This window comes from Corvus moneduloides, chromosome 2, assembly GCF_009650955.1.
Source record: "Corvus moneduloides isolate bCorMon1 chromosome 2, bCorMon1.pri, whole genome shotgun sequence".
NCBI classification, from domain to species: Eukaryota; Metazoa; Chordata; class Aves; order Passeriformes; family Corvidae; genus Corvus; species Corvus moneduloides.
This window is the reverse complement of record NC_045477.1, coordinates 22,840,824-22,864,508: the sequence shown is the minus strand read 5'-3', so window position 1 is coordinate 22,864,508 and position 23,685 is coordinate 22,840,824. Positions and strand designations below refer to the sequence as shown.

Here is a 23,685-nt window from a genome sequence, read left to right as displayed (position 1 = left end):
TATATTGCTTTCATTACAGGAAATGTGCCCACAGTCATACTAAGAAAAAAAAGGCAAGAGAGAACAGGTCTCCTATAGACACTTTCATCTATTTTTTTTCAATTTCAGCAGTTGCATCAAAAGATGCCTCTCTTAGCATGGCTCTTAGTAAAAACAGCACAAATTAACCACAGACTTCACCTTAGTGAAGCTCCATTTACCACGATCAGTACTCCAAGGCCATTTTCACAAAAGATGTCTCAAGTTACAAGTGAGATATTCCACAGTGGTCACCATGCCTTACTATAGCCAAGGGTCAACACAGAGACAAGGTCTCAATCCACAAAGCAGGAGATTTCACAGCATCTGTCTCCTCACACCTCTTTGAGACTTACCTCTGCTTTGTGATGGGAATAGTGACCACATCTTCCTCCTCCTCCTCTTTGCTGGCTGGAAGGAAGGCTCCCTTATTCTGGATTAAAAACTTAGCAATGACATTGACTGCAGCCTTGTGCTGCTGCTTTCCTTCTTCTTTTAAATCACACACCTGGAAAAGATGTTTATTACACACAGATAGTAAATCACGTGCAGAACGGACAGGGAATGGACAGGGAACAAACAGGAATCCAAAGGTTACCTTGAATGGGTCTGAGTCCATTTTACAGCAGTTCACATTTGGATACAAGAACTGATGCCACCCAAGTTAGTCTGTGATGGGCAGGACCATACATGGAGGAATTGTGACATCCTGTGGCAAAAATGGGAAATGGCACACTAACGGTTACCAATTTTAAACAGATTACTTTTGGACAAACTTCTGGATATCAAAGCCTCAACAGTGCTTTCAAGTCTAGAACTTTGTTGCCTGTAACTTAGAATTTTTTTAATAACTAGAAAAAAATCGCCATGAAGTATCACAAGCATCCAGCACCATGACATTGCTGTCTTTTGACCCCTGCTAAGAGCAAAGGAGGACCATCTACAGAATGAAGCTTAAAGCCAGATGGATGACATCTTACCAGGGGTTTCACAGATCGTCATGGGTTGCAGGATAAAAGTCACATTCAAGAAACCTCCCAGTTCCCTCCCAGGCTTTAGAGGACAAAAGGGGAACAGAGTAGAGACTCATCATCTGTTTAGCTCAACTTCTTTGCTTCATCCTCCCTAAAACCCTGCCTTTCTGCACCCTTCCTCACTTTTTCAGCCCCTTACCTACATCTCTTGTTTTCTTGTCCAGACCTTTTCAGTTCTGCTCTACTGGCTGCTCACCCTGTCTCTCCCTCCTTCCTGTGCCACACTGGTTCTCTGCCACCCCACTCTCCTACTATTTTTTCTTTGCTCAGCCAGCCAAGTTTCTCCTCTAAAATCAAGCATTCATGTCCAATCCATCTTGTCTTTGTTCAGCTACTACTTTGCTCTCAACTAGTGCCTAATCCTACCCTGCTAAATTTTCTACTTCCCCCTGTCTGGTTTTACAGTTCAAACACATCAGCAAGTCATCACAGCATAACAAGTCCATCAACAGAATAACAGTAATGCATCTTGCAGAAAATCACACCATCTTATCTCAAGGTTAATGCGAGGTAAAATTCATTTGGCTCAGCCTTTGTCACGGGCAGCTAAACTAGTGCACTTTTCTGCCATACTGCAACATGCAAAGTAAATCCACTCAGACATTGTGCAGTAACTCACAAGGGTGTGGACAGCTTACTCACACATCTGAGCAGCTGGTGTCCCCTACAGCCAAGTGGCTATAAAAAAAATGTTCAGATACACAGCACCCCACCTCAGCAACAGAGTCTTGTTCTGGAAAAGTTATTAATGACAAAAAAACCACCAAAAACCAAACCCCAACCCTATGGCCCACAGATCTAGGGAGAAAGCACACCAGTCAAGTTCTTCTGTAGGAAACAGGAATCTTTTTTGCTTGCTTACAGTTTAGTTGACTGCAGCTCACTTTCACCAGAGCAACAGGATATGTCCTTGACATAGATATATCAAACTACCAAATAAACTTTGACTCCCTTTTCCAAAGTACTGATCATAAACAAGATTGCCAAAGTTTAATGCCTGGGATCAAATATTTTCTCAGAGCCTTGTGTATTTTGGCATCTTTTCCTTTGAAGTGTCTGATTTATATTAAAAATAAATAAATAAACAAGACCCATTCAGACCAAACCTCACCACTTTGCCATCGCAGTGCATTCCACAGCACACACCACTGTGCCACAGGCCCTGGCCAGGTCTCCCACAGCTTCAGGTCCACAAGAGTATGAAGATTTCACGAAAAGAACACTCAAGATCGTAATAATCAACACAATTTTCATCACTTGTAAGGCTGTCCACTGTTCAGACCTGTAGTTCACAGAGATGTCTTAGAAATATAGTTAAAAATTAGTCATTATTTTACACACATACACTCTAATCTAATCTAAGCAAGTTCCATGAACCTGAACCTTGAGCTTTTTTGCTCAGCCACATATACCTGTCACCACCCATGAGTGAGTACTAGCCTTCAGGCAGCTATGCAGTGACCTGAAAACTTTTATCTTTTCTTTTCTGACAAGTTAGTTTTCAGCCACATACATCAGTCTCCTGAGCTGGTTCCCTACACAGTCTTCCAGGTGTCAACACTCAACAGATCAGAGGTAGTAGGGCCAGGGAGCTCATGGTGAACAAAGAAAAAGGTGGCAACATCTCACATTTAGCCCAATTTAATGCAGTTAAAGTTAATAGTGGGACTGCACCTTTTTGGTAATACATGACTCCAGAGAGTACTTATTTGTTAGGCTATACCCTGGCATCTTTTAGTACTCCCAAGAACCCATTTAGTTGTTTCATTGTTCCTTCTCAACTTGGTCTCCATCTGGATCCATTCCACATTAGAAAAAAAGAAGTCCAGGCCACCTGCATTCAGTCATCTCTGAAAATCTTAAAGTGGAAAAATATGAGAGGGTGGAGTCAACAAAGAATAATTTTTTGGCCGAAGTACAGTTCACGCACCTCATTACCTCAAGGCAGATGTTCAGCATGGAAAAATTTCAGCACAGAAATCATGGAGTTTTAGTGAAATGAGATACAAGAAAAGAAAACTTAACTTGATAATGAGAAATGCTAGGGAACTCTATTAAAAAGTGGCCTTTGTTACCACATCACTAATTACAGTAAGGCATCACACTGTAAAGCTCTTTAGTAAAACGAGGGTCTTTACAGCCTGTTGGGTATCTTTAGGACATGGATCAATCCACTGTGGGAAGTCACAGCCTACAGATGTCAGAAACAAAGCTGTGAGAGCATTTCTTAGTTCAGACACATCTTCAATTGACCCACTAACCTAAGAAAGTTGTTGCTTCAGGCAAGGGATGGGCCTTTAAGAAAGTAAACCAGCATTCGAAGTTGAATTGTCTTCAAGAAAATTCACAGAGCCAAGGAATTTGGAACCACAGTCCTAAAATTGCTTTCCTGTAATGTAGTACTGAGGGGCCAGTATTTTATGTCAGACTTGACAAGCTGTGAATAACCCTTTGATATACAGTTTTATACACAAAATAACTAACATAAGGGACGGGCTTCAAGATTGTAGGCAGAGGAGAGGGCCCATTTGCAATTCCTCTGCTTTTTGTGTCCTATTCCAAGGCAGCATTGCCTGCAAATCTCTTTACATTCGCAAAAGCATCAGTCCTTTCTGGTTTTAACATTAAGCATGAAGAAGCTTCCAACTTTCTTACAGAAGAGAATGGCCTCCTCCTTGTGGAAACAGCAATGTTTTGCAAAGCATGATGTTTATTTGTAATGTTTTGTACAGGCCTCTTGAGATGCTCTAACAGATTAAAAAAACCCTGCAGCCCCTCTGGGCAGTAAGTACTGAGCTATTTTCACAAAATGAGAGAAGCAATTAGGTTGGAAAAGACCTCTGAGTTCACTGAGTTCAACCTATGACCAAACACCACCATGTCAACTAGACCATGGCACGGAGTGCCACGTTCAGTCTTTCCTTAAACACTTCCACTGATGGTGATGCCACCACCTCCCAGGGCAGTCCATCCCAATGTCCAATTCCTCCTAATGTCCAATCTAAACCTCCTCTGGCACAGCTTAAGACTCGGCCTCTTGTCTTGTCACTGGCTGCTGGGGAGAAGAGGCCAACCTCCACCTGGCTACGCCTCCTTTCAGGGAGTTCCAGAGAGAGTTAAGGTCACCGAGCCTCCTTTTCTTCCGGCTAAATAACCCCAGCTTCCTCAGCCACTCCTCGGACTTGTGCTCCAGACCCTTCATCAGCTCCGCTGCCCTTCTCTGGACTTGCTTTCACCACTTTATGGCTGCAGAAGTCCTAAGTGACAACAAGCAAAGCCAAGAATAAGAATATCCAGGCTTGAATCCCGTCCCTAGCTGTAACTGCTAAACCAGATTTCCTAAGCACTGAGCGAGGGTCCAGAGGAGAATCACATGAAACAACTCCAGCAGCAGCTGTTGAAAAACAAAAATACGTATGTCCGTCCTTTCCCGGCCTCGCTCGTGCCCCGTCTTCCTCACACTCCAGCCAAATCCCCGCGCCAGCGCCGCTCTCCCGGAGGCGGCACAAGATGGACGCGGCAAGGCGAAGCCTCAGGGCTCTGCGGAAAGCGGGCACGGGGAGCTGGAGGGAATTGGAGAGAGCAGGAGCACGAGCAGCAGCACGCCGGGACCAGCGGGGGAAAACCCTGCGCGGGTGGGCGCGTCTGTCCCGGGGAAGACTCACGATCAGCCGCCCCCAAGGCCGGGCAGGGCACGGTACCGTCCGGCCCGCAGCAACCCGGCCGCAGGGGCGGGACACTCCCGGCGCCGCCCGCCCGCCGCGGCCATGGGAACGGCAGCCCTGCCGGACCCGCTCGGCGGGGACGGGCTCCTGGCGGGACCTCCGGCTGCTCCTTCGGTATCGGGCCCGGCCGGCTCCGTGGCGCCCTGCCCGCGGCCCCGCCTCGCTGCAGCTCCAGGCGGCGGCAACGGTGCGGCCAAGCCCGAGCCCTACGGCGGGCGCGGGGCCGGGGTTGGGCGGGGCGCGGGGCGTGAGGCCTCCGCCTCTGCCGGGGCCTCCCCTGCACCAGGGCCCCGGGGCTGTCGCCGAGCCCGTCAAGAGGTGGGTACCGCCCGAGCAGCGGGCAAGCGATAGGGCTGGCAGCTCCAGCGAGACTGGGACCATGGAACATTTGCTGGAGCAAAGCCAGCTCTGGGTCCCAGAGGGAAGCATCATGTACAGTATGGTATTTCAACTGATTACCATTGCACCATGCCTTTCTCTTAATGTTTCATGTCTTCTCGTTTTCTGTTTAAGTTGACGGTGCTTCCAAAGAAAGCAGATTTTTCTACTAGATTTTTCACGTGCATCTTCCACAGTGTTTCATCTCTGAGGCTCATTTGTGTGATGGTGACATTTGTTTGATACAGAGACATGTATTTCAGTTCTTTCTTCCTAGTTTGTTTTATATTCTCTTATATACAGACTTTTTTTAAAGAAGGAAGTGGAGCCTGGTGATTCATGCTGATTCCTCAAGTATGTAACAAGTTCCATTTGTTCACTTGTCTTTCAGACCCTCTGTACACACAGTGAAGTGAGAAGGACCTTCCAAAGTCAAATGTCCATGCTCAGCTTGTTGATGATAAAGTGGTAGGTGTTGGCCAAAGACAGCTCACATGTTCACCTTGTCTTTTTCTGCATACACATGGTTAGAAACTGTCATGGTCCTAAGCTGCTCCCTTAAAACAGCATAATACAAAGCAGAGAAAGAAGTTTCATCTAAAACAAGACAACACGGAGTAGCCATGATTGCTGGCCTATGGTGACTCTCTAACAGCAACCTAGAAATACCCAGCTTCATGTTCTGAGTAATTTCTTAACTTGTGTGTCAGTATTTTTAATAGACTATCTCCAAGTGCTGTTAACTATAGCTTATATATGTTACTTAGATCTAATAAAGTAACTGGTCAGCTGCTGGGCTGTTGTTCAAGCAGAGCTGTCATTTCACACAATGCCTCCTTACTTACCTTGGGATATACTTAGATTACAGATCAACGTAGCATACGTAGACTAAAATGAAATATTTAGCGACAGCTAAGCAGCCAATAAAGACTGCAAATCCATCTTGGTTCTTCATACAGAATTAGTAGAGTTTAACTTCCTAGCTAAGCCCTTAGCTAGTTAGCCCATGCTTAGTTTCCTACTGCATTTGCTCACCTGCTGTCAGTATTCCCCTTGGCTAGTTTAAAACCAGGTAAGGCATGTCTGTGGGGGTTGCAGTCACACCTTTAGACAGCAATGATTGATAGCAGCACAGGATGCATACAGGTAGAATGCCAGAGGAAAACAGACTTGATGCAACTGCACAATGAATTGGATTTTAAACAGAGCCTTCCTGAAGCTATGCATTTGACTGAGGCTGCAAGGCAGATATTCTGAACTCAGACTTCATTGCTGTACAGCAGGGGAAAAAGCCCTGAGCATCTTTCCAACAATGGAGTCAAGGAACATTTTTTTGAAGACTATTGCTGGATATCTCTTACTCCATTATCTCAGAATATTTCTTGTATCTACTTGAAAACAAAAAAGTGTTTGTCTGTGTCTCTGTAGTATGGCTGTGGTAACAGTTCAGGCTGGATGAAGTAAACAGGCATCCTATCACTAAAGTTGTCACATCACAGGTGTAATGGTGCAGACTCTGACTTGCATAAAACATGTTTTAAAATCAATCAGCAAATGCATAATGTGCAACTCAAAACCCTACATCCTTGAGTTCTTAATCTGTAGCTTCACAAATTGGGATGCACAGAGCTTGTGATACTATTAGTTCATAGGGTATTCCAAACTCTCAAAAGCTGAACTCCTTTTGAAGAGAAATGGAACAAAAATGCAATTTCATGCGCAGCAAGCAGCTACTCATAGTAGGGTGCCTAGATCTTCATCAACTGACACTGTCTTACACACTGGTGAGTACTTGAAATGTCACCTGTATGCATTTGAGTTAGCACCTGCTGAAATCAAAGGGGCAATTCAAAATTCAGTTCTGATATCAGTCTTTACAGAAGCTCAAGCCAATAGAGCTACATCACTTATACTTCAGTCATGATTGCAAAGATTTATTGGCAGCCATAAATTTAGCAATTTAAGGCATATCTACCCAGGGAAATTAGTCCTTAAAAGGAAGGGTGTAGATTTTTAATGTGATCATTTTTGTATGTTAGCTCCCTTTGAGTTATTTTTAACAAATGCTAAAATTGTTCCAGTATAAAATAATGTAACTTTACCGTGTAAGTGGAATATGTTACTTAATTTCTAGAGCACTAAAATAGGAAGGAGTTACATGGGGTAATGTGCTAGAAGTTCACATTGCTGCACATTCACAGTTACTGCACACTAACTTCTTTATGTAACAAACCGTTAGACCTTTCGGTTTTAAGTATAAGTTTAGCACTGGAAAACAGCCAGAAGACAAATCTGTGCATCTGCTGCTAATCTGGTATGCTCCACATCTTGAGAGGAACCATCTAACTAACTGACATCATTAACATATGTATGCCGCCTTCTTCCCCCATTCCAAATGTGCAGTCCTGTAAATCACAGCAGGCCGGAATTCTGAACTCTCATGCTGTTTGAAATGGCTAAATTAGAGCCTCTCTTCTTTGTGTCCACACAAATGCTAGGTGAAGGCACTGATATTCTGAAGTATGGCTACTGGACTGATTCACTTCCCAGCCTGCAGCTTGTGTTCCAAGGGCAAAGATCCAGTGCCTGCATTTATTGGTCGAAGATGGAGGGCTCAGCAGCGCCTGGAGGCTCTTCAGCAGCTTGCTGTGTAAGTGTTCTATGGTTGGATAATTTAAAATGAACATACAAAGAAAACCAACAAAAACCCATGCACGCTGAAGTGGAGATGACTGCAATTTGCTCCTACTTATATTTCCCTTGAAATTAAGAGATTGCAGCTGTTGTGGAGTATGGTTATCCATCTGTTTCTTGCAGGGTGGATGTTGCACATTCCTTCATCCCTGTGCTATCTGCTTTGCAGCGGTTGCCATGAAAAAGAAGAGAGTTATTTCAATCTCTTACAGATCAGATGAGTTATGAAGACTTCAGTGACTCATGTGTGTTACTTCAGTGGGAGCTCTTTCAATTTAGTCCCATGCAGTTGCAGCTGGTTAGGTTGCTTTTGCTGCTCTTTCCAGGGTCCTTGCAGCCTGAGCCCAGGGCACCACATTTTTAGTGCACGGGTTTCTTAGTTGAGCTTTCTCCCGGCGTCACAATTTGGTGACATATTTGATTCAGCAAATATTAAAAAGTTCATGTGTTTTGCCATACCACAGGTTTTTTTAAGTCCTCTTGTAGCTGTATTCAAGACTGCAGGCATCAGCCTAGGTTTTTGTTTTCAAAGGTTCTTTCTGCTTTAAGAAACTAACTTTAGACCATGGGCTTTTTAGATGGTGCTTGCTTTGAGGTTGCTGGTGACTGAGTTCTACCACATGCTGGACGATAATCAAAGATGCTCAAGAGTGATACAGTGGGTTTCACACCTGGTTTTGTTCAGTTTCAAAGGCATATTCTTCTCATTTCCATAATAAAAAAAAAAAAAAGAAATTTGGATTATTTTTTTTCTTAATACTATTTTCAGTGTTTCAAGCTGTCCTCAGCACATGAAAATCTCAGTGGATTCTTATATTTTGCCTGTGTGACACCTGTGCTGCTTTAAAATTGATTTACATTTCAACAAGATGTATATGCAAAATGTCTTGCAATTAACAAAAACCAAGAAATACATCTCCTCTGTTTCAACCTGCACTGATTGACAGTGCTGCTGATACGGAAGACAGAATATTTCCCAGCTGTCTTCTCAGTAGTTGCATTGCCTCTGCAAGGTTACTGGGAATAAATGCTCATTTATTTCAGCAAAGTCAGCAAATATAAGTCAAGGACATGCCAGAGGAAGGATCTATGGAATAAAAAGGGCTATTTCCCTGTGTTCCCATTGTGCCTGTAACTATACCATAATAGGATGAACGGTTTATGCTAATAAAGTTAGACTATAAGAATAAGTGCCCACCTGTGCTGAATGAAACACAAATCCATCTGGCTGGAGCAACGGTCTGATATGTAAAGAGTCAGCTAGTGGAACTAGCCCTCAGCTCAATTAACTCATTTGAATTACAAGCACAACTTCACAATAATGGGTTGATTAGTGCTGAGCAAGTATATCAGGTTATGACATTCCATTTCAAATTATTCCCTTCTCTTTTCTTATGTGATATGACTGAAAGCCTTGGGAAGAGATGACTTTAAACTTACCTTGGCAGTAAATTGTATGTCATGGGAGGTTAATGAAGCATCTCGCTCTAAGCTTTCCTGTAGCAGGTTGCCATACTGTGCCTCCCCAAATTCCACAGTTTGCAGGAATTAGATGAGGGCTTGGAAGACAACTGATCTCAGCGTGTAATCCTCTGTTTTGATGCCAGCTGTTGAGCAATGTTACGTATTGTCAAGTGTATTTCTGTAAATATACCTTTGTAATTAAAATTAGGTATCAGCAACCAACCCCAGTACCCACAAGTCCATACGTCTGAGGTCAGAATTCTTACAAATTGCCAAAAATGGTCTTACAGAAAACCTGGCCTTCAGGACTTGCCACATATATAGCTCAAAGAAATAAAATCATCATAGAATGGCCTGGGGTGGAAGGAGCATTAAAGATCATGTAGTTCCAATCCCCTTGCCATGGGCAGGGACACCTTTCACTCAGAGCTCCATCCAACCTGGTCTCAAACACTTCCAGGGACACGGCATCCACAACTTCTCTGGGAAGAACTTCTGGTTTTGTCTTTAATAGCCGTGCAGGTTGAGAAGAGTAAGACTGGAGTATAAAGCAGTTGTGAAATCAAATAGCAGTCCTGATGAATAACTTTCAAATTACTCAGTTCTACCCATTATCTCACTAACTGCCTTAATGAGGTTTTCCACATGATCTTCCAGAGCCTTAAAGAAAACTCTTCAAGATGTTACAGTGAAAAATTTAAACAGTCTGCCTACTTTAAATTCAAAGTGGGGGAAAAAAAATGAAGAGTGTTCTTGCAAAAGATATGGTTGTTCCAGGATAGATTTTGAAACATTCCCACAATTGTCCTAATTTTTCTCCTTTACTGTGGAATTCAACTGAAATTGCTGATTCTAAATTTTTAAACATTTGCTCAAAATCTCTTTACCTGCTTTTCAAAGGTAGAAAGTGTAAGTCTTCTCCTTTGCTCATTCTGCTCCTTTACACGTATTTTCTGTAATGGAAAGTATTTCACTCTTAAGGATATAAGCATGTTACTCCCAATTCCAAGAAAAGTAGTTTCCTTTACAAAGTCAAGCATGTACAAGTGGTCAATCCTTTTCATAACAAGCTCATAAGAAAGTTTTAATAAAGGCAGCAAAGACCATTTCTTGACCAGTCATAGTGGGAAATATACATAAAGTGTCAAACTATTTTGTTACATAGGTAAATATGAAAAAAACAAACTATAATTGCTTATGTAAGTGTGAGGACTGGGGGGAATTTACAGTGTGCATGTTGGATAGTGCAACCAGAGGGAAGAGAGAGGAAAAAAAAAGAGCATAAGGAGAAAAGGTCAGAACTGCTCTGAATGTACTTCTTAAACAATGTCATGTATTTTGACTTTCAGAGGTCAGTCTTCTCTTCAGATACCTCAGATTGTGTATGAAGATCCTGAAGTTGGTGGAAGGAATCGCTACAAATATTTTGCACAGTAAGGAATGAACTGATTTGAAACAGGGTTCAGAAGCTTGCTTCTGTGCAGTTTAAAGAGCACCTAAGTAAAGGCCAGAACATTATTTTTTCTGTATTTTCTGTCAATTCTTTGATCACTGATATGGAAATTTCTAAGAGTAACCAAATGTTAAAACACAAGGTCTTTTTAAATTCACACTATGACAGAATTTTCAGTTATGAGCTACCATATAAGCAAATATACCAGACATTGTGTACTTAATAAGAAAGCTTTGGGCTGTAGAGCACCCTGTGCAAAGGAAGAAGATATTTACAAAGCCGTTGTGGTTCTCCAGACCCCTAGAAAGGTGTTTTCTTAAGAAGGAGCCTTTTAACTCCCAGTTTCTGCCAGGAGCAGAAAGGGAGCAAAGGCAAGCTTTGATTAACTTTTCATCAATGTCCTCTACTTCAGGACTGCTCTGCTCCTTCCAGAATGACATTGCAGGTCAGCAATGGACTCAAGATCTGAACCAACAGCTACCATATAAACATTCTTGACTTAGTCACGTACACTTTGAATTGCATTCACTATTTTACTCAGCAGCTATTGGCCACTATGTCCACTTTAAATACAATAAAATTGCCAAGTTTAATAAATTGAAGTCTATTGTGGCTCTTTTATCAGCAATTTTAAAAGAACAAAGACAATGTTATCTTCTGCAATATGAAATTAAGCTTCAAAGTCTCCCAAAGGCTGAGGGAAATCGATAGAGAACTGCAATATGCAAACTATAAGAATGCCTAGGAAGGAATTATTAGTATGTAGTTGAGCCCATATCACTTTCCAGATACCTCATAAAATACTGAAAAAAAGGAACAATAGAATTAGATGAGTCCAAACCAAATTATCAGCTGATTGTAGGAATGAGTTTCAGATTTCAAGCAGTTATTAAAACCCACAACTCTTTCAAAGACTTGAAGAGAAAAATTAAACTAGTTAGTGAAATATACACAAAATGTTGGGAGCACACTCAAAACTAACTTTAATAATTGTCTTGTTTTGCAATTCCACTTTCTGCCTTGACTTAAGAATAACAGTTCTACTGGTGAAACTTTCTCTGTTACTATTTAGCTATGAAAGAGTTTTTTAATATTTAGGCACAATTCTTAAACATGAAACTACAGAACCTGAGTTGTGGAAAATCAGTGTAATGCCACTGAAGTTAATGAACTGCAGCTTTTCTAAACCATAATGATCTTTTAGGCTCATCCTTGTTGTCTTACTTTCATTCTCTCTTTTCAGACCTCTCAGCTCTTCTAATAAGCTGCCTCCGGGAGCTGTTCTAGAAGATGTTGCTTATACAGAGTAAGTAGTGACTTGTGGAAAATTACTGTTGTAATTAAATTTAAATTTAAATTTAAATTTCTCACCAGAAGAAGATCAGGAGACTATTTAGCTGGTGACCAGTATTTTTCATAATTAACCAACAGGAAAAGCTTGTTAAGAGGTAAGATGCTGTTCTCATCATTGGGAATTCTAGAGGAAACACGTGATTGGCTGTTTCAGAATTTGCTTGCAGTATATACGTAGTGCTTTGTGAATAAAGGATATGCTTCTACTGTTTTAGGATTGTGAGGCTTGAAGCAGAAAGCTAGGTGTCTCTGAATTCCAGAAGAGATACCATAGCAAAGAAGCTTCTCTAGTAGAGCAATATTGTTGGAACGTCTTCTGATGTTTAATTACAATCTCTGTGATAGATGCAATACTGCCCAGAGATTTGGAGCATCCATGATGTAGTCTAATGTGGTTTTCAGAGAGTATCAGATTTTGAGGTCACATAATAAAATTCAGTTCCTAGTAGAGTCAGTGGAAGTTGCGTGTGCTTATATAAGAATTAAATTTTTATTCTGGACTTGTTGAAAAGAGAAACATGTAAACTAAATTGAAGCAGTCCTACTTCATGTTACTTCAACCATTCTGTGTCCGTTAAAGGCAATGCTTTAGAATGGATATGTAGGAAAGATTTGTATGTAATAATCATGAGAGCTGAAAATAGAAGATATCTGGATTATTTACCTAAGGAGGGTGTTTCAGACTCAGTGTAGCCTCAGTCTGCTTTTACTAAAGATAATGGAATTAACATCAATGGGAGTATTGTTAAGATAAACCAAAACACATTTAAGTCTCCCACCTTTGACTGATGTGTTTCTGCTTTGTTTGCTTGGGGTTTTTTTTAATGAATGTGACCAATGTTCCTCCATCTTGCACCTCTTTTTAGGACAGAGCCGGATGTCCAGCCAGCTGCAGAAGGTAGCCAGATCTTTGGCCTCATGTTCCGAACTCTGGGGACACAGACAGATTACAGGGATGGTGAAGCACAGACAGATCCCTATTCCCCTGAATATATAGTTCACAGTGGCTCAGTCCCTGAAATTCTGACACTTGCTACACTCACTTGGGGTGAGTTGTGAAATTAAGATAAATTATAATAATCATGTCACGACTTTAGCAGGAGGTTCTTTGCTTTTCAATGTCAGGTTTCAAGTTTGTTGCCAGCTTTGGCAGTCCTTTGTTGTGTGCATTTGGCGCAATTATTTCATCTGTTTCTAAAATAAGTATGATATTTGCCTACTTAATGGTGCTGTTCTGGGGCATTTAATGAAGAGTTTTGAAGATCATTCAATATAAAAAGCTCATGTTTTACAAATATGAACTAGGAGCAGTTTTTCCATTTACCCAATGTTCTTCAGCTGCTCTGAGCTGAACATTGTTTAAAAAAAAAAGCCAGTATGAAGACTGCTGTCCCAGAATATACCTGTGGTCCTCATCTCCCAGTGTCTCACCTGCAATGGTGATAGACACTGAGCATGCCAAAGAAAGCGCTCATTAGCAGAAACTATCTTCTTAGAAAAGCTTTTCTTCCTTTGCAGCCTGCAGTAGAAGAATGAAGTGCCAGTGTTGATGTCCACTGAACTATAGCAACTGCAGGTCCAACCATGTCTCATACTGCAGAATTTCACTGGCCTTAGAAGTATTTTCTTCTGACTTTTGACAGTTCTGCTTGTGTTTAACACATGGGCCTGTGCCCATCCAGCCCTCTCATACATTTTGCTGGTGGCTGTTTGTGGGATTTACCAATCTCCTAAAGAGCTAATGCTTCTTGTCCCTGTAAGGTCGGGGGCTGCCAGCAGGACAAGCTGAGATAGAGATTATTGACCGCATCCGGGAAAAACGTGCTTGGGAAGCAGCTCTTCCACCCATGGACAGTCCCTCAAACATCGCAAAGAGGTTGAAGATGATGGAGGCTATGGAAAGGAAGGAGTGGGCTTATAGAGAAGAGGAAATAGATAAGTAGGAGTCCAGTTACTCTTTTATTTCTTCTAATTATTGGCTGAATAGAGGAGGAGCAAGAAGGTTTAAGGGATTGGCTGAAGGGTACAACAAGCCTTCTATTTCAGTGAAAATATCCTGGTTTTGGGAAGGAGTGTTTTTCTTAAATGTAATCTGCGGGTCTGCTACCACAATACTTTTAACCAGTGCTTAACTCCCTTTTTAAAATGAAAGATTGAATAAGAGATATGCAATATGAACTATCTGTAAAGTAGTCCATTGGTATGTAGGATTTGATGGTGACAGCATTGCACAGAATGCTGCAGAGTACACTCAAAACTATCTGACCTTTTCTTGCCCTGCAGGTTGCAGAAGGTCCAACTGGAAGTCTTTAAGAAGCTGCTGCAGAGGCGAGAGGAGAATCAAAATGAGGTGGATGCCATGCGCTTGCACAACCAGTGGCAAAATCATCAGAAGGCTAAAGAGGAGAAAATAAGAAAGATTCAGCGTGACTGTGCATTGAGTAGGTCTGAAAGACAAGAAGACAGGGATATGAGATGGTTTTCAGACAAACCATTTCTGTTGTCACAAGGTTACAGTCTGTTCAAAATGAAATAGGTTGCATCCACAGTATTGATATGCATGGCCAGCATTTGGTCTGTCATGTTTTTATTTTATCTAGCAAAAGCTCTTGTAAATTTACCAAAGGTACGGCTTTTATAGAACTATTTGTATGAACCTTCTCACATTTGTGTTTCCTTTTCAGTGCTCAGGAAACTGATAGCTAAGAGCAAGAATTTGATGGGAAAGCTGGAGAGACGAGATATCATCAAAGAGTATAATGACTTTTCATCACAAACATATGCTCCTTTGTCTCGAATTGGTTTTTTTCCAGACAACAATTCTGACTACTGTGCGGTAAAAAACTTCTATCTTAACACCTTTGCAGGTAAGGCATTTTGGAAGACTTAGTTGTGGGAGATAGTTACTTGAGATATTGCCAAAATTCAAGTTTCTCTTCCCATCCCTCCACTACTTAATCACTGTTTGTATTAAAATCCGTGTATGTATTGTAATCCTTGTGTGCATTATAATCTTTCTTTGTATTATAATCTTAGGATTGTGTGAACTGGACAAATCTGTACCGGATTCTGTCTCCCAGCTCAAGATTAAAGCTCCAAAACCTAAATGCACTATCACTAAGACTGGCTATATTAAAAAGTCAGGAAGGCTAGATGCAGTCCTGGCACAAGTTCACCAGGTATGAAGCTGCATCCAGCAGCATGTCAGTTCTTCTTAGATTTGAACTGCTCACAACTGCAGTTGGGAAGAAGCGTAAGCTTCTTCCCAATTCCTTGTGATAAATTCTTACTGTGTAAAACAACTTGAAGAAAAAAACATGCAGACTGTTGTAGGCTGGACCAGTACTGCTTTGATATTCAGCCCATCAGTACTCTCACTCCTGGTTCTGCTCCAATCCTATAGAAAACAAGCACAGCTGCTTCTGTCTTCCTATAGATCAGGTATTTGTATTGGAACATATAATGTTAATTTGAAATTCTCACCCTTTTCTCCTTCTCATTTCTCCATTTTATAATGCACTACTGGATACCCTGTCAAGCTTCCAGTAATAAAAGAAAGCAAATTTGGATTCATATTCTAAATATTTTGTACATTTTTTAAAAAGTACATTTTAAGTACATACTGTAAAAACATCTGCAGCAAAGCATGATTAAAATGACCCCACTCATAAAATCAGGTCACGATGATGGATGCATATCACTGTTGTTCCCTAAGAGCAGCATCTGATTTGCAAACATGCTAATAGCATTTTGCATATCTTAATTTGTCACAACTGTTCATGCAGATGAGGTGTCCATAGATGCAGTTAACCACCAAGGAAAGAAGTGCCTCATTTGCATCTGCAATCACAATATTTGTAAATTACATTTACTTTTAAGTACACTTCTTGTGATGCTGTTGAGGGTTACCTTCATGTAAAATCAGGAGTATTCTTGGCTGGCTGCTGTATCCTTGGAAAATAGTGACTCTCATTTGTAAAGCTTGGCAAGTTTCACTTATATTTATATATATTATATATATGCATATGTATGTATGTATGTATAGCTCTTTTGATTTGGTGTAATTTAATAATAATTTGAAAGCAGACATTAACCTGCTGAATTTTAAATTGAAATCTTGCTCTGAAAAATCAATCATATTATCTCAAATTTAAATGCTGCCGGATCTTGTAAAAGATGAAATATTGCATCTCATTATTCTCCAGAAAGAAAATTTTCAAAGACAATCTTGAGTGCTACAGGAATTGTTCAAGAGTAAGGACAAAACTCCTAGTTTTAAAGACACAGAAGTAGTGAAGGGGTTTGAGTTTGGGTGGGTTTGCATAAAATTCAAGGAGTGATTGTCTAATGTGCATCATAGCATGGTTCTCATTGTCAGCAGAATGTTAGTCCAAGCTTTTGGAGCTGAATTCCAATTACAGCAATTGTATTCTGTTTGTTTAAAATACTTCTCATGGTATGAAAGACTGTGGTGAAAATACTTCTCATGGTATGAAAGAGAAGTGTGAGCAGGCGAATGCTGGCTGCTCACACAATAATGTCTCTTCAAAGAAAAACTGGTGGACAAAGGAGGATGGAATGCAGAACAAATGCAGACAATTCTGCATATTTTCTTTCTTAAATCAGTGTAGATCACTTGGTCTGCATAGATTCATAGCAACTGAGAGGCTAACATAAGTAATACTCATTTCTCCACCACAAAAAGCCAAAATGTATATTCTTTTAAAATCAAAAACCATTTCCTTTGCAGGCAAAAATGATGAAATAAATCGTTATGCAAAATTTAACTGCTGCTTTTAGATATACAGAAATAGACACCAGACTGGTTGGTCCAGACAAGCAGAAAGTACTGACACTGTGAAACACCCAGACTGCCTCAGCCACTAGATTTAAATTAGGGAGCATTTTAGAAGGGCACTGTGTTGCTTTGCCTTATTTCTATTGCTGAATAGCCAGACCAGTTTTCTATTCAAAAGCTTTATTTTAGTGCTCTCCTACTTCATCTATAAATTCTCTCCCATAATTGTAGAAGTAAAATGGAATTCTAGAAAATTCAACAGAGTACACAGTGATCTCGCTCTAGAGTGAGTTTCTTTTATTTTCCCTGGATTATCTGGAAGCATGTGATAAATATAGGAGAAATGCTAGATTTTGGCCTCACAAGTAATTAGTTTTAATAGAGGAAGTTTCCAAGGCTTGCTTCTCTGGCCAAACATGAGGAAGAATGGATGAGTTCTCATTATGTTCCTTATTTGTTTGCCAGATTGACAGTATTCCTAAACTTAAAGCTTGTTAGACGGGATAAGCAATAATCCAAGTAACTACAAAAAGGATCTGTGTCTTCTTAAGAATGAGAGCTGCTTTTTTCAGACATGAAACTAAGCCAAAAAGAAGTGATTTTAGCAGCAGACTTTTTGAGGACCATCCTGAAACCTTTTGCAAAAATATCATGTACACTCAGTAGTCTTTGAATAATTCTGTAAAATAACAGAACATGGCAGAAACAGGAGTCACCTAAAATTTACAGTAAAAACAGCAATCTTTATCTTAAGCCAGATCAGTAAAAGGACAAAGAAAGATAGTTCCTCGCCAGCACAGGTAACAGTGCTTTAAGGAATGTAAGTGAACCATTATATAGACAGTCTTGTATGAAAATCCAAGGCATTAAGGACATAACATACCAATACAGATAACTAGTGCAGGGAGTAAATGCAACTAGGTAAGTGAATACACCAAGGAGTGGAGGAGGTGGTAGAAGACATCCCAGTGCAGAACAGTACATGACTTTAGGCAGACCCTCTATGCTCTGGTGACTCAAGTGGGGTGAAGTGTCAGGTAGTTTCAAAGTGTTGGATCAAGATGAGGTCAGAAACAAAAACTTCTCACCTCAGCATTAAGCGCAAGTCTCTCCACATCTGTTTTCCTTTATCTGGTTGCTGGAAGGAGGTAGAGAAGTAGAAGGGCCAAGAATGTCCCTGGAGAACATCTCTGCCAACTTCAAAGCATAGGAAAGCCTGTTTAAGCAGTTATTTCTTCAAGAACAGATCTCCACACCGTGTTAGTTGGCTCACGCTCAGACAAGCTCTGAGAGCTTTTATGTCAGTCTTGATCAGCCAAGATGCAGCAGCCATGCTGCACTGTCAAGCACCTCAATGATCCTACCTGAAAGGAGGCTGTAGCCAGGTGGAGGTTGGCCTCTTCTCCCAGGCAACCAGTGACAGAACAAGAGGACATAGTCTTAAACTGCACGAGGAGAGGTTTAGATTGGAATTAGGGGGAATTACTTCACAGAAAAGGTGATTAGATGTTGGAATGAGCTGCTCAGGAAGGTGGCGGAGTCTCTGTCCCTGGAGGTGTGTAAGGAAAGACTGGACATGGAACTCAGTGCCATGGTCTAGTTGCCATTGTGGTGTTTGGTCATAGGTTGGACTCAATCTTAGAGGTCTTTTCCGACCTCATTGATTCTGCAATTCTGTAATCACACCTTTGTCATCTACGAGCAAAAAGGAAGAAAGAGAACCATGACTGTACACTTTGTGCTGAAAATCAAATATACCTAGGGTCTTGTGGAAAGGAGAGGATCACAGAGAAGATAGGGGAGGAGTCTAAAGAATGGATTGATTTCTTTGAATGGAGAGTTGCTTCTTAAGCCCCCATCCTGTCAAGAGTTCTGCTTCTCTCAGAAGCTGGCTAAGAAGCTAAGGTGTATGGTGAAAAGCATGAGTGCCGTTTGCTGTTCACTGCATTTGCCAGGAGAATGGAAAGGAGATGAATTGCGTTCTTTCACTGTCCAGTCCAGCCAGATCCTACCTTGACTCTGAACTTCCTACCTGAATAAAGGAATGTAGTCTGTATCAGGAAAATTGAAGTGTGGTATGTAGGTAGTAACATTTGGTATATGTTGCTCAGAAATTTAGCACTTTTATCTTTTTAAATAAAGTATTTTTGTAGTGATTCTTGAGCCCTGGTTTCCCTGTTTCCAAAAATCAGAACTTGTTAAGTTAGGCAGAACCAGTTAAGGCAAAACCCCTATATTTTCTTTTTCTTGTCTCATGTTAAACTCTTAAAATAATTTAAAGCATCAGATTAGAGAAAGCAAATGGTAAGCATTTTTTTTGCTTAGTAAAGGTAGCCAAGCAGGCACTAGATAGTTCTGACATGAAAACATAAAACCACTTCCAGGAACTGCAACAAATCTACATTAATAATGATTCCCTCTTGTCCAAATTGCTCGTAGAGTTTTCTGTCTTTAGAAGTTGTTATTCTGGTTATATTTTGTTACTCTGGTTAGCAGGAAACATTTTTGGAGGCCACAGTTTTATTAGAAAAATTCTTATGAATGTGAGATTGTACTAATAAACATAGTAGCCATTGTTTTCAAAAGGGTCACAGCTACAGCAGCTTTTTCTTTCTGCTTCCCTTGCCCTGCCATGCAAATCTCCTTATAAATCATAGCCAGCACTGTTATAATCTTCATGCTAGAGAGCTCTAAGGTCTTCACATACAAAACACAGTTCAGAAAATCTCTCAACATTTTTGAGCTATAACCATTTCACATGGCTTAAAAGCAGTTTATAGCCTCTGATTCTTGCATCATTAACGTGGACCATTTAAGAAGCTTTCAGTAATAAAGTATTTTATCCCCTCCACCTAGAAACCTCTCTCCTTTTCTGGAGCAATTCATTATCCTGTCCTGAAAGATCAGATCCTACATGCAAGAAGGTTTTTTATACAGTGACTACTGGAGTTTCAAAACTTCATTAATGTCACAATTAAATTCTGTGCAAATGCCATCAGTTTCCTGTTACTGGAGAGATACATTCAGCCTTGAGCTTTTTTCTAAAGTTTTTCTTTTGATTTCGCTCCTTGGTGAAATACTGTATTTGAACATTTGAAAGAGAGAGCGTGAAAAAAGGAAAAGGCACACTTTCCCTTGCTGGAATATGATCTTTCGATAATAAAGACTAAAGATCCAACCCATACAGTAGTAGGATTATAGTTTTGAAGGAGCTTTAAATGTATGTATTCCTTTCCCTCTCTTTGTGAGCCAAAGTGTGATGGCCTACAGCAGGCAAGCTTTGCCATGCAGTTGGAAATGCTTATCTGAATATCTACTTCTGAGGGCCTGGTGGTGGGAAATTGGCAGGTCTTGGGCTTTTTGAACAGTTTGAAAATGTCTTGAAAGAGCTGAGGCTGTGGTGGCACTTCCACTCTAGGCTGCTGACAAGGTCTGGCATCTGCCACCAAACAGCTGCGAGCAAGGTAAACCGCGTACTTATTGGACTTTTGGATTTTCTTGGTAGAAGGAAGTTTTTGTACAAGACAGTTTCTCTTTTGCCCCCAGTCCACTTGTACAGTTGCTGTGGGTGCTGCTGGGAAGTTGTAGGTGAGCATAGCAGAGTTCCAAAACATATTTTGCTGCGGTTCAATCCTGTGCAGTAATAGCCTATCACACAAAGACATTTCACTGAGGAAGGGCCACAGAACAGTGACAATACACTCTTCAAGCGACCTCTTCATAAAATCTCCTGACTGCATAACATTTCTAACCTGCAGTAACAAGCATTACCTATAGTTAAAGACAAAGAGTTACAACATTCCTAGAAAATTAATTATTTGAGAATTAGAGATGAAGTTCATACCGATTTTAGATTAAGTTTAGGTGACTCAAAAGTGCTGATGACTTGTTAGTAAATACAGTAAAATAACTCCTGCTTCCTCCTTACATATGATTTTGACATTCCCACCAATATATTCTGACCAACCAATAGCCTCATCTACGGACCATACTCAGTTTTTCAGTTGATGTGCTGTAAGAAATAGAAGCCACAAGCCTGCAAAGCTTTCAGCTCCCTGTGGGCAGTGTGGTCAGCAACAGTCAGCATCTAAAGGACTGGCTTTATTGCGTTGTTCTGTCTACCCATGTTCTTATTAAATTGGATGTCTTTTGCAGGCACTACTGGAGAAGAAGAATAAAGCCAAGGAGCCAAAGAAGCCTCCCCCTGTCTTCGAAAAAGTAGAAACCCCTGTTCCTAAGCCACCCACTCTAATCCTGGAAAAACCATCAACTGTAAGTGAGCTGGTTTTAGCACTTTTTTCCCTGTTGATCTCTGATTGTTTCCTACACAGCTGTTAAAGGAATGCCCAGAGAATGAAAGAAGAGAGCTTTTATCTTTTTTGTGTGCATCCATGTTAAAAATAGCCATATTATTTCTTAAGACTCTCTTAGTCTCTCTTTATTCTATAAGGAGTGCTAGCAGCCAAAGATTTGAAAATAATTTACAGTATCTGTTGGCCAAATTCTTTAGTAAACTTTATTTTATAAAGACATAAATTAGTAGACGTTATTCCCTTGTTCTTGGGGAACAAAAAGACATCATCATCATCATCATTATTATTGTCATTATTATTCAGTAGCTTCCAACGTTCTGATCTGACAACACTATCATAATCCAGTGAGGCAATTAAGTTTAGACTTACTCAAGTCAGAGAGACTTCGGCTGCTCAGCACTGAGCATGCACTTCATTAATTTTCTGGAGTGAAGCTCTTGTCATCATGCAGGATGCAGTGTTTGATAAGCATGCACCAGTTCACAGATAATGATTCTCCTGCAGAGATTGAAATAGCAGTAATGATGTGTCATGGGGGATGTGATATGTTGTAGGAAAAAATTACTTTTTAGGGGAGCTGCAACTTCCTTTCCTTTCTTAAAGTAACATACTTAAGAGCTGATTGCCCCAGTGGACTGTTTTGTCTTCTTATTAACACCATTTTCATGATGTACAGACAGAATTACTATTTTAACTTGTGAATTTAAGAGGCACACAACCATGAAAGGGAAGAGAGAAAGTCTTATTAAATCATCCATGCTGCTGTGTTCCTTTGTGCAGTATGATATTCTATGTTTTATACAGTCTATTTTAAGATGACTGGAACAAGAATTTCTTATCTCCTTGGGGAGGGCTTTCCACAGCTTTACCAACTTCTGAGCATTAGATACTGTATTGCAGTGGTAGATTTACACTGCTTAGGTTTACCAGTTTGACAGATTTTTAAGTTCTTTGAGATAACATGTAAAGAAATCAGAAAAATTTTTCTACCACTTGTAGTCATTCTTGAGTGTGTTTACAGATTATAGTTGGGGTTTTTTTAAGAATTCAAGTACAATAGAATTCCACCTTCATGAATTCTGTCAACATTTGGTTTATTTTCAAGAATCTTTCCATGTGAACACATAAAAAATGGAGCTCTCCAGTGAAGCTCCATCTGTGAAATCAGGCCACTTGAGCCACTGAAGAGCAGCACTAACATCTCCTGCCTTGTCAAATCCAAGTAAGGTTTCTCCTACCAGGTGTCTGTGAGGAGCAGTGAAAACAAGGCTCTTCTCTGTTATTAATGCTTCTCTTCCTGCCATACACCCATACGAGTACCAACTGCTAAGTGCTTCCCACCGGAGCTGAGGATCTCAAAAAGAAACTGTGCCAGAAGAAAGTGGAGAGAATGGAGGCACTACTGCAAGTAACCTCAGCTTCTCTCCCCCAGTCATTTCTAATGGACTTAATAGCCACAACAAGTTCACAGAGCACCTCTGAATTCCTTCATTAGTTTATGACTTTCTTCCAGCCTCCTCTAGTTTGCAGCCATCTCCTAGATTCTTCTATATCCTTAATTTTTCTTTTTTTCTGCAGGGCATGATAGGCTTTTCATCTCCCCTCAGTCTTTCCTGCTGGTCTGTAGCAGGCAGATGGACAAGCTGATGATTACACTTGCTAAGGCATCATTTGCAGCATTCAAAAACAGAAGTACAGAAAAATGCTTCTCATAAAAATTCAAACCTAATCTTAGTTAATATCACACCAAGCATTTTGGCTTACCAGTATCTGTGCCATCACCATTTCCAAAACTGTCCTGAAGGGATTTCACAATGTAGCCAGGTCATGTGGTAGAGTTTAGCTCTGTAGGACTGGAAATTCATCCCTTCTTTCCAGAGAAGAAGAACATACCAAATCACAAGTCCTCTCGCTAGTTCTGCTTTGCTGCCTCAGAGTGCTGGTTTGGAAAGGCAGGAATGCTTCCTTTTGCATTTGGAAAACTCAATCTTCAACACCTAAGAAAAAACAGATAACTAAGATTCAAGCCCACACACCTTCTCTCATCCCACACTCTTCCCTGTTTTTCCAGCACTTCTTAAATACCACATGTCAGTGCAGACCTCACAGGTTCTTTATTAAAAAGACCTTGCTACCAATTTTCAGATTTCTTTTTATCTTTCTCAGGCACCCAGTGGACTTTTTTCTTTTCCTGCTGTCAACTCTAAACTAGAAGACCCCTCGCCTAGAAAAAATGCTGCCGTCTGTGCTTTGTCTACTTCCTCTATTTCAAATAAGCCCTTTTTTTTACCTCTGCCATCATCTTCCCTTTCCCACCATGCTCCGTCATTCTTCCAAGTTGGCATTAATCACACAATGCTAGGCCAGTAAAGTTCTCTGTCTCTGTCTCTCAAAGAGAAAAATCACAACAGACTGTAGTTAATTTTATTTCCAAACTATCATTTTGTGAGTCTTA

The 23,685-nt window shown here is 40.6% G+C and overlaps 1 protein-coding gene and 1 long non-coding RNA gene across 6 annotated transcripts in view; one reads left to right on the top strand and one right to left on the bottom strand.

The window, feature by feature from the left end:
- Window positions 1-634: 634 nt before the first annotated feature.
- Window positions 635-23,606, bottom strand: LOC116439225. 3 transcript variants are annotated; one of them, XR_004238099.1, is made up of 7 exons: window positions 23,521-23,606; window positions 22,995-23,227; window positions 21,600-21,728; window positions 10,201-10,266; window positions 9,290-9,456; window positions 2,164-8,549; window positions 635-727 (listed from the first exon to the last, which is right to left on the bottom strand). It is a non-coding gene; the product is annotated as an uncharacterized LOC116439225 (long non-coding RNA). The 3 variants fall into 3 exon arrangements; XR_004238100.1 differs by lacking the exons at window positions 10,201-10,266; window positions 21,600-21,728; XR_004238098.1 differs by lacking the exons at window positions 21,600-21,728; window positions 22,995-23,227; window positions 23,521-23,606 and adding an exon at window positions 14,386-14,471.
- Window positions 5,547-23,685, top strand: part of MAATS1 (MYCBP associated and testis expressed 1) — a 29,487-nt gene continuing 11,348 nt past the window's right edge. For all 3 annotated transcript variants that reach the window (XM_032098467.1, XM_032098465.1, XM_032098464.1), the window contains exons 1-10: window positions 5,547-5,623; window positions 7,654-7,805; window positions 10,663-10,746; window positions 12,010-12,072; window positions 12,986-13,167; window positions 13,881-14,058; window positions 14,403-14,560; window positions 14,804-14,986; window positions 15,156-15,298; window positions 21,073-21,189. In XM_032098467.1, the coding sequence (XP_031954358.1) occupies window positions 7,678-7,805; window positions 10,663-10,746; window positions 12,010-12,072; window positions 12,986-13,167; window positions 13,881-14,058; window positions 14,403-14,560; window positions 14,804-14,986; window positions 15,156-15,298; window positions 21,073-21,189 (1,236 nt within the window). In that variant the 5' untranslated portion in view covers window positions 5,547-5,623; window positions 7,654-7,677. The remainder of the gene's footprint in view (window positions 5,624-7,653; window positions 7,806-10,662; window positions 10,747-12,009; window positions 12,073-12,985; window positions 13,168-13,880; window positions 14,059-14,402; window positions 14,561-14,803; window positions 14,987-15,155; window positions 15,299-21,072; window positions 21,190-23,685) is intronic.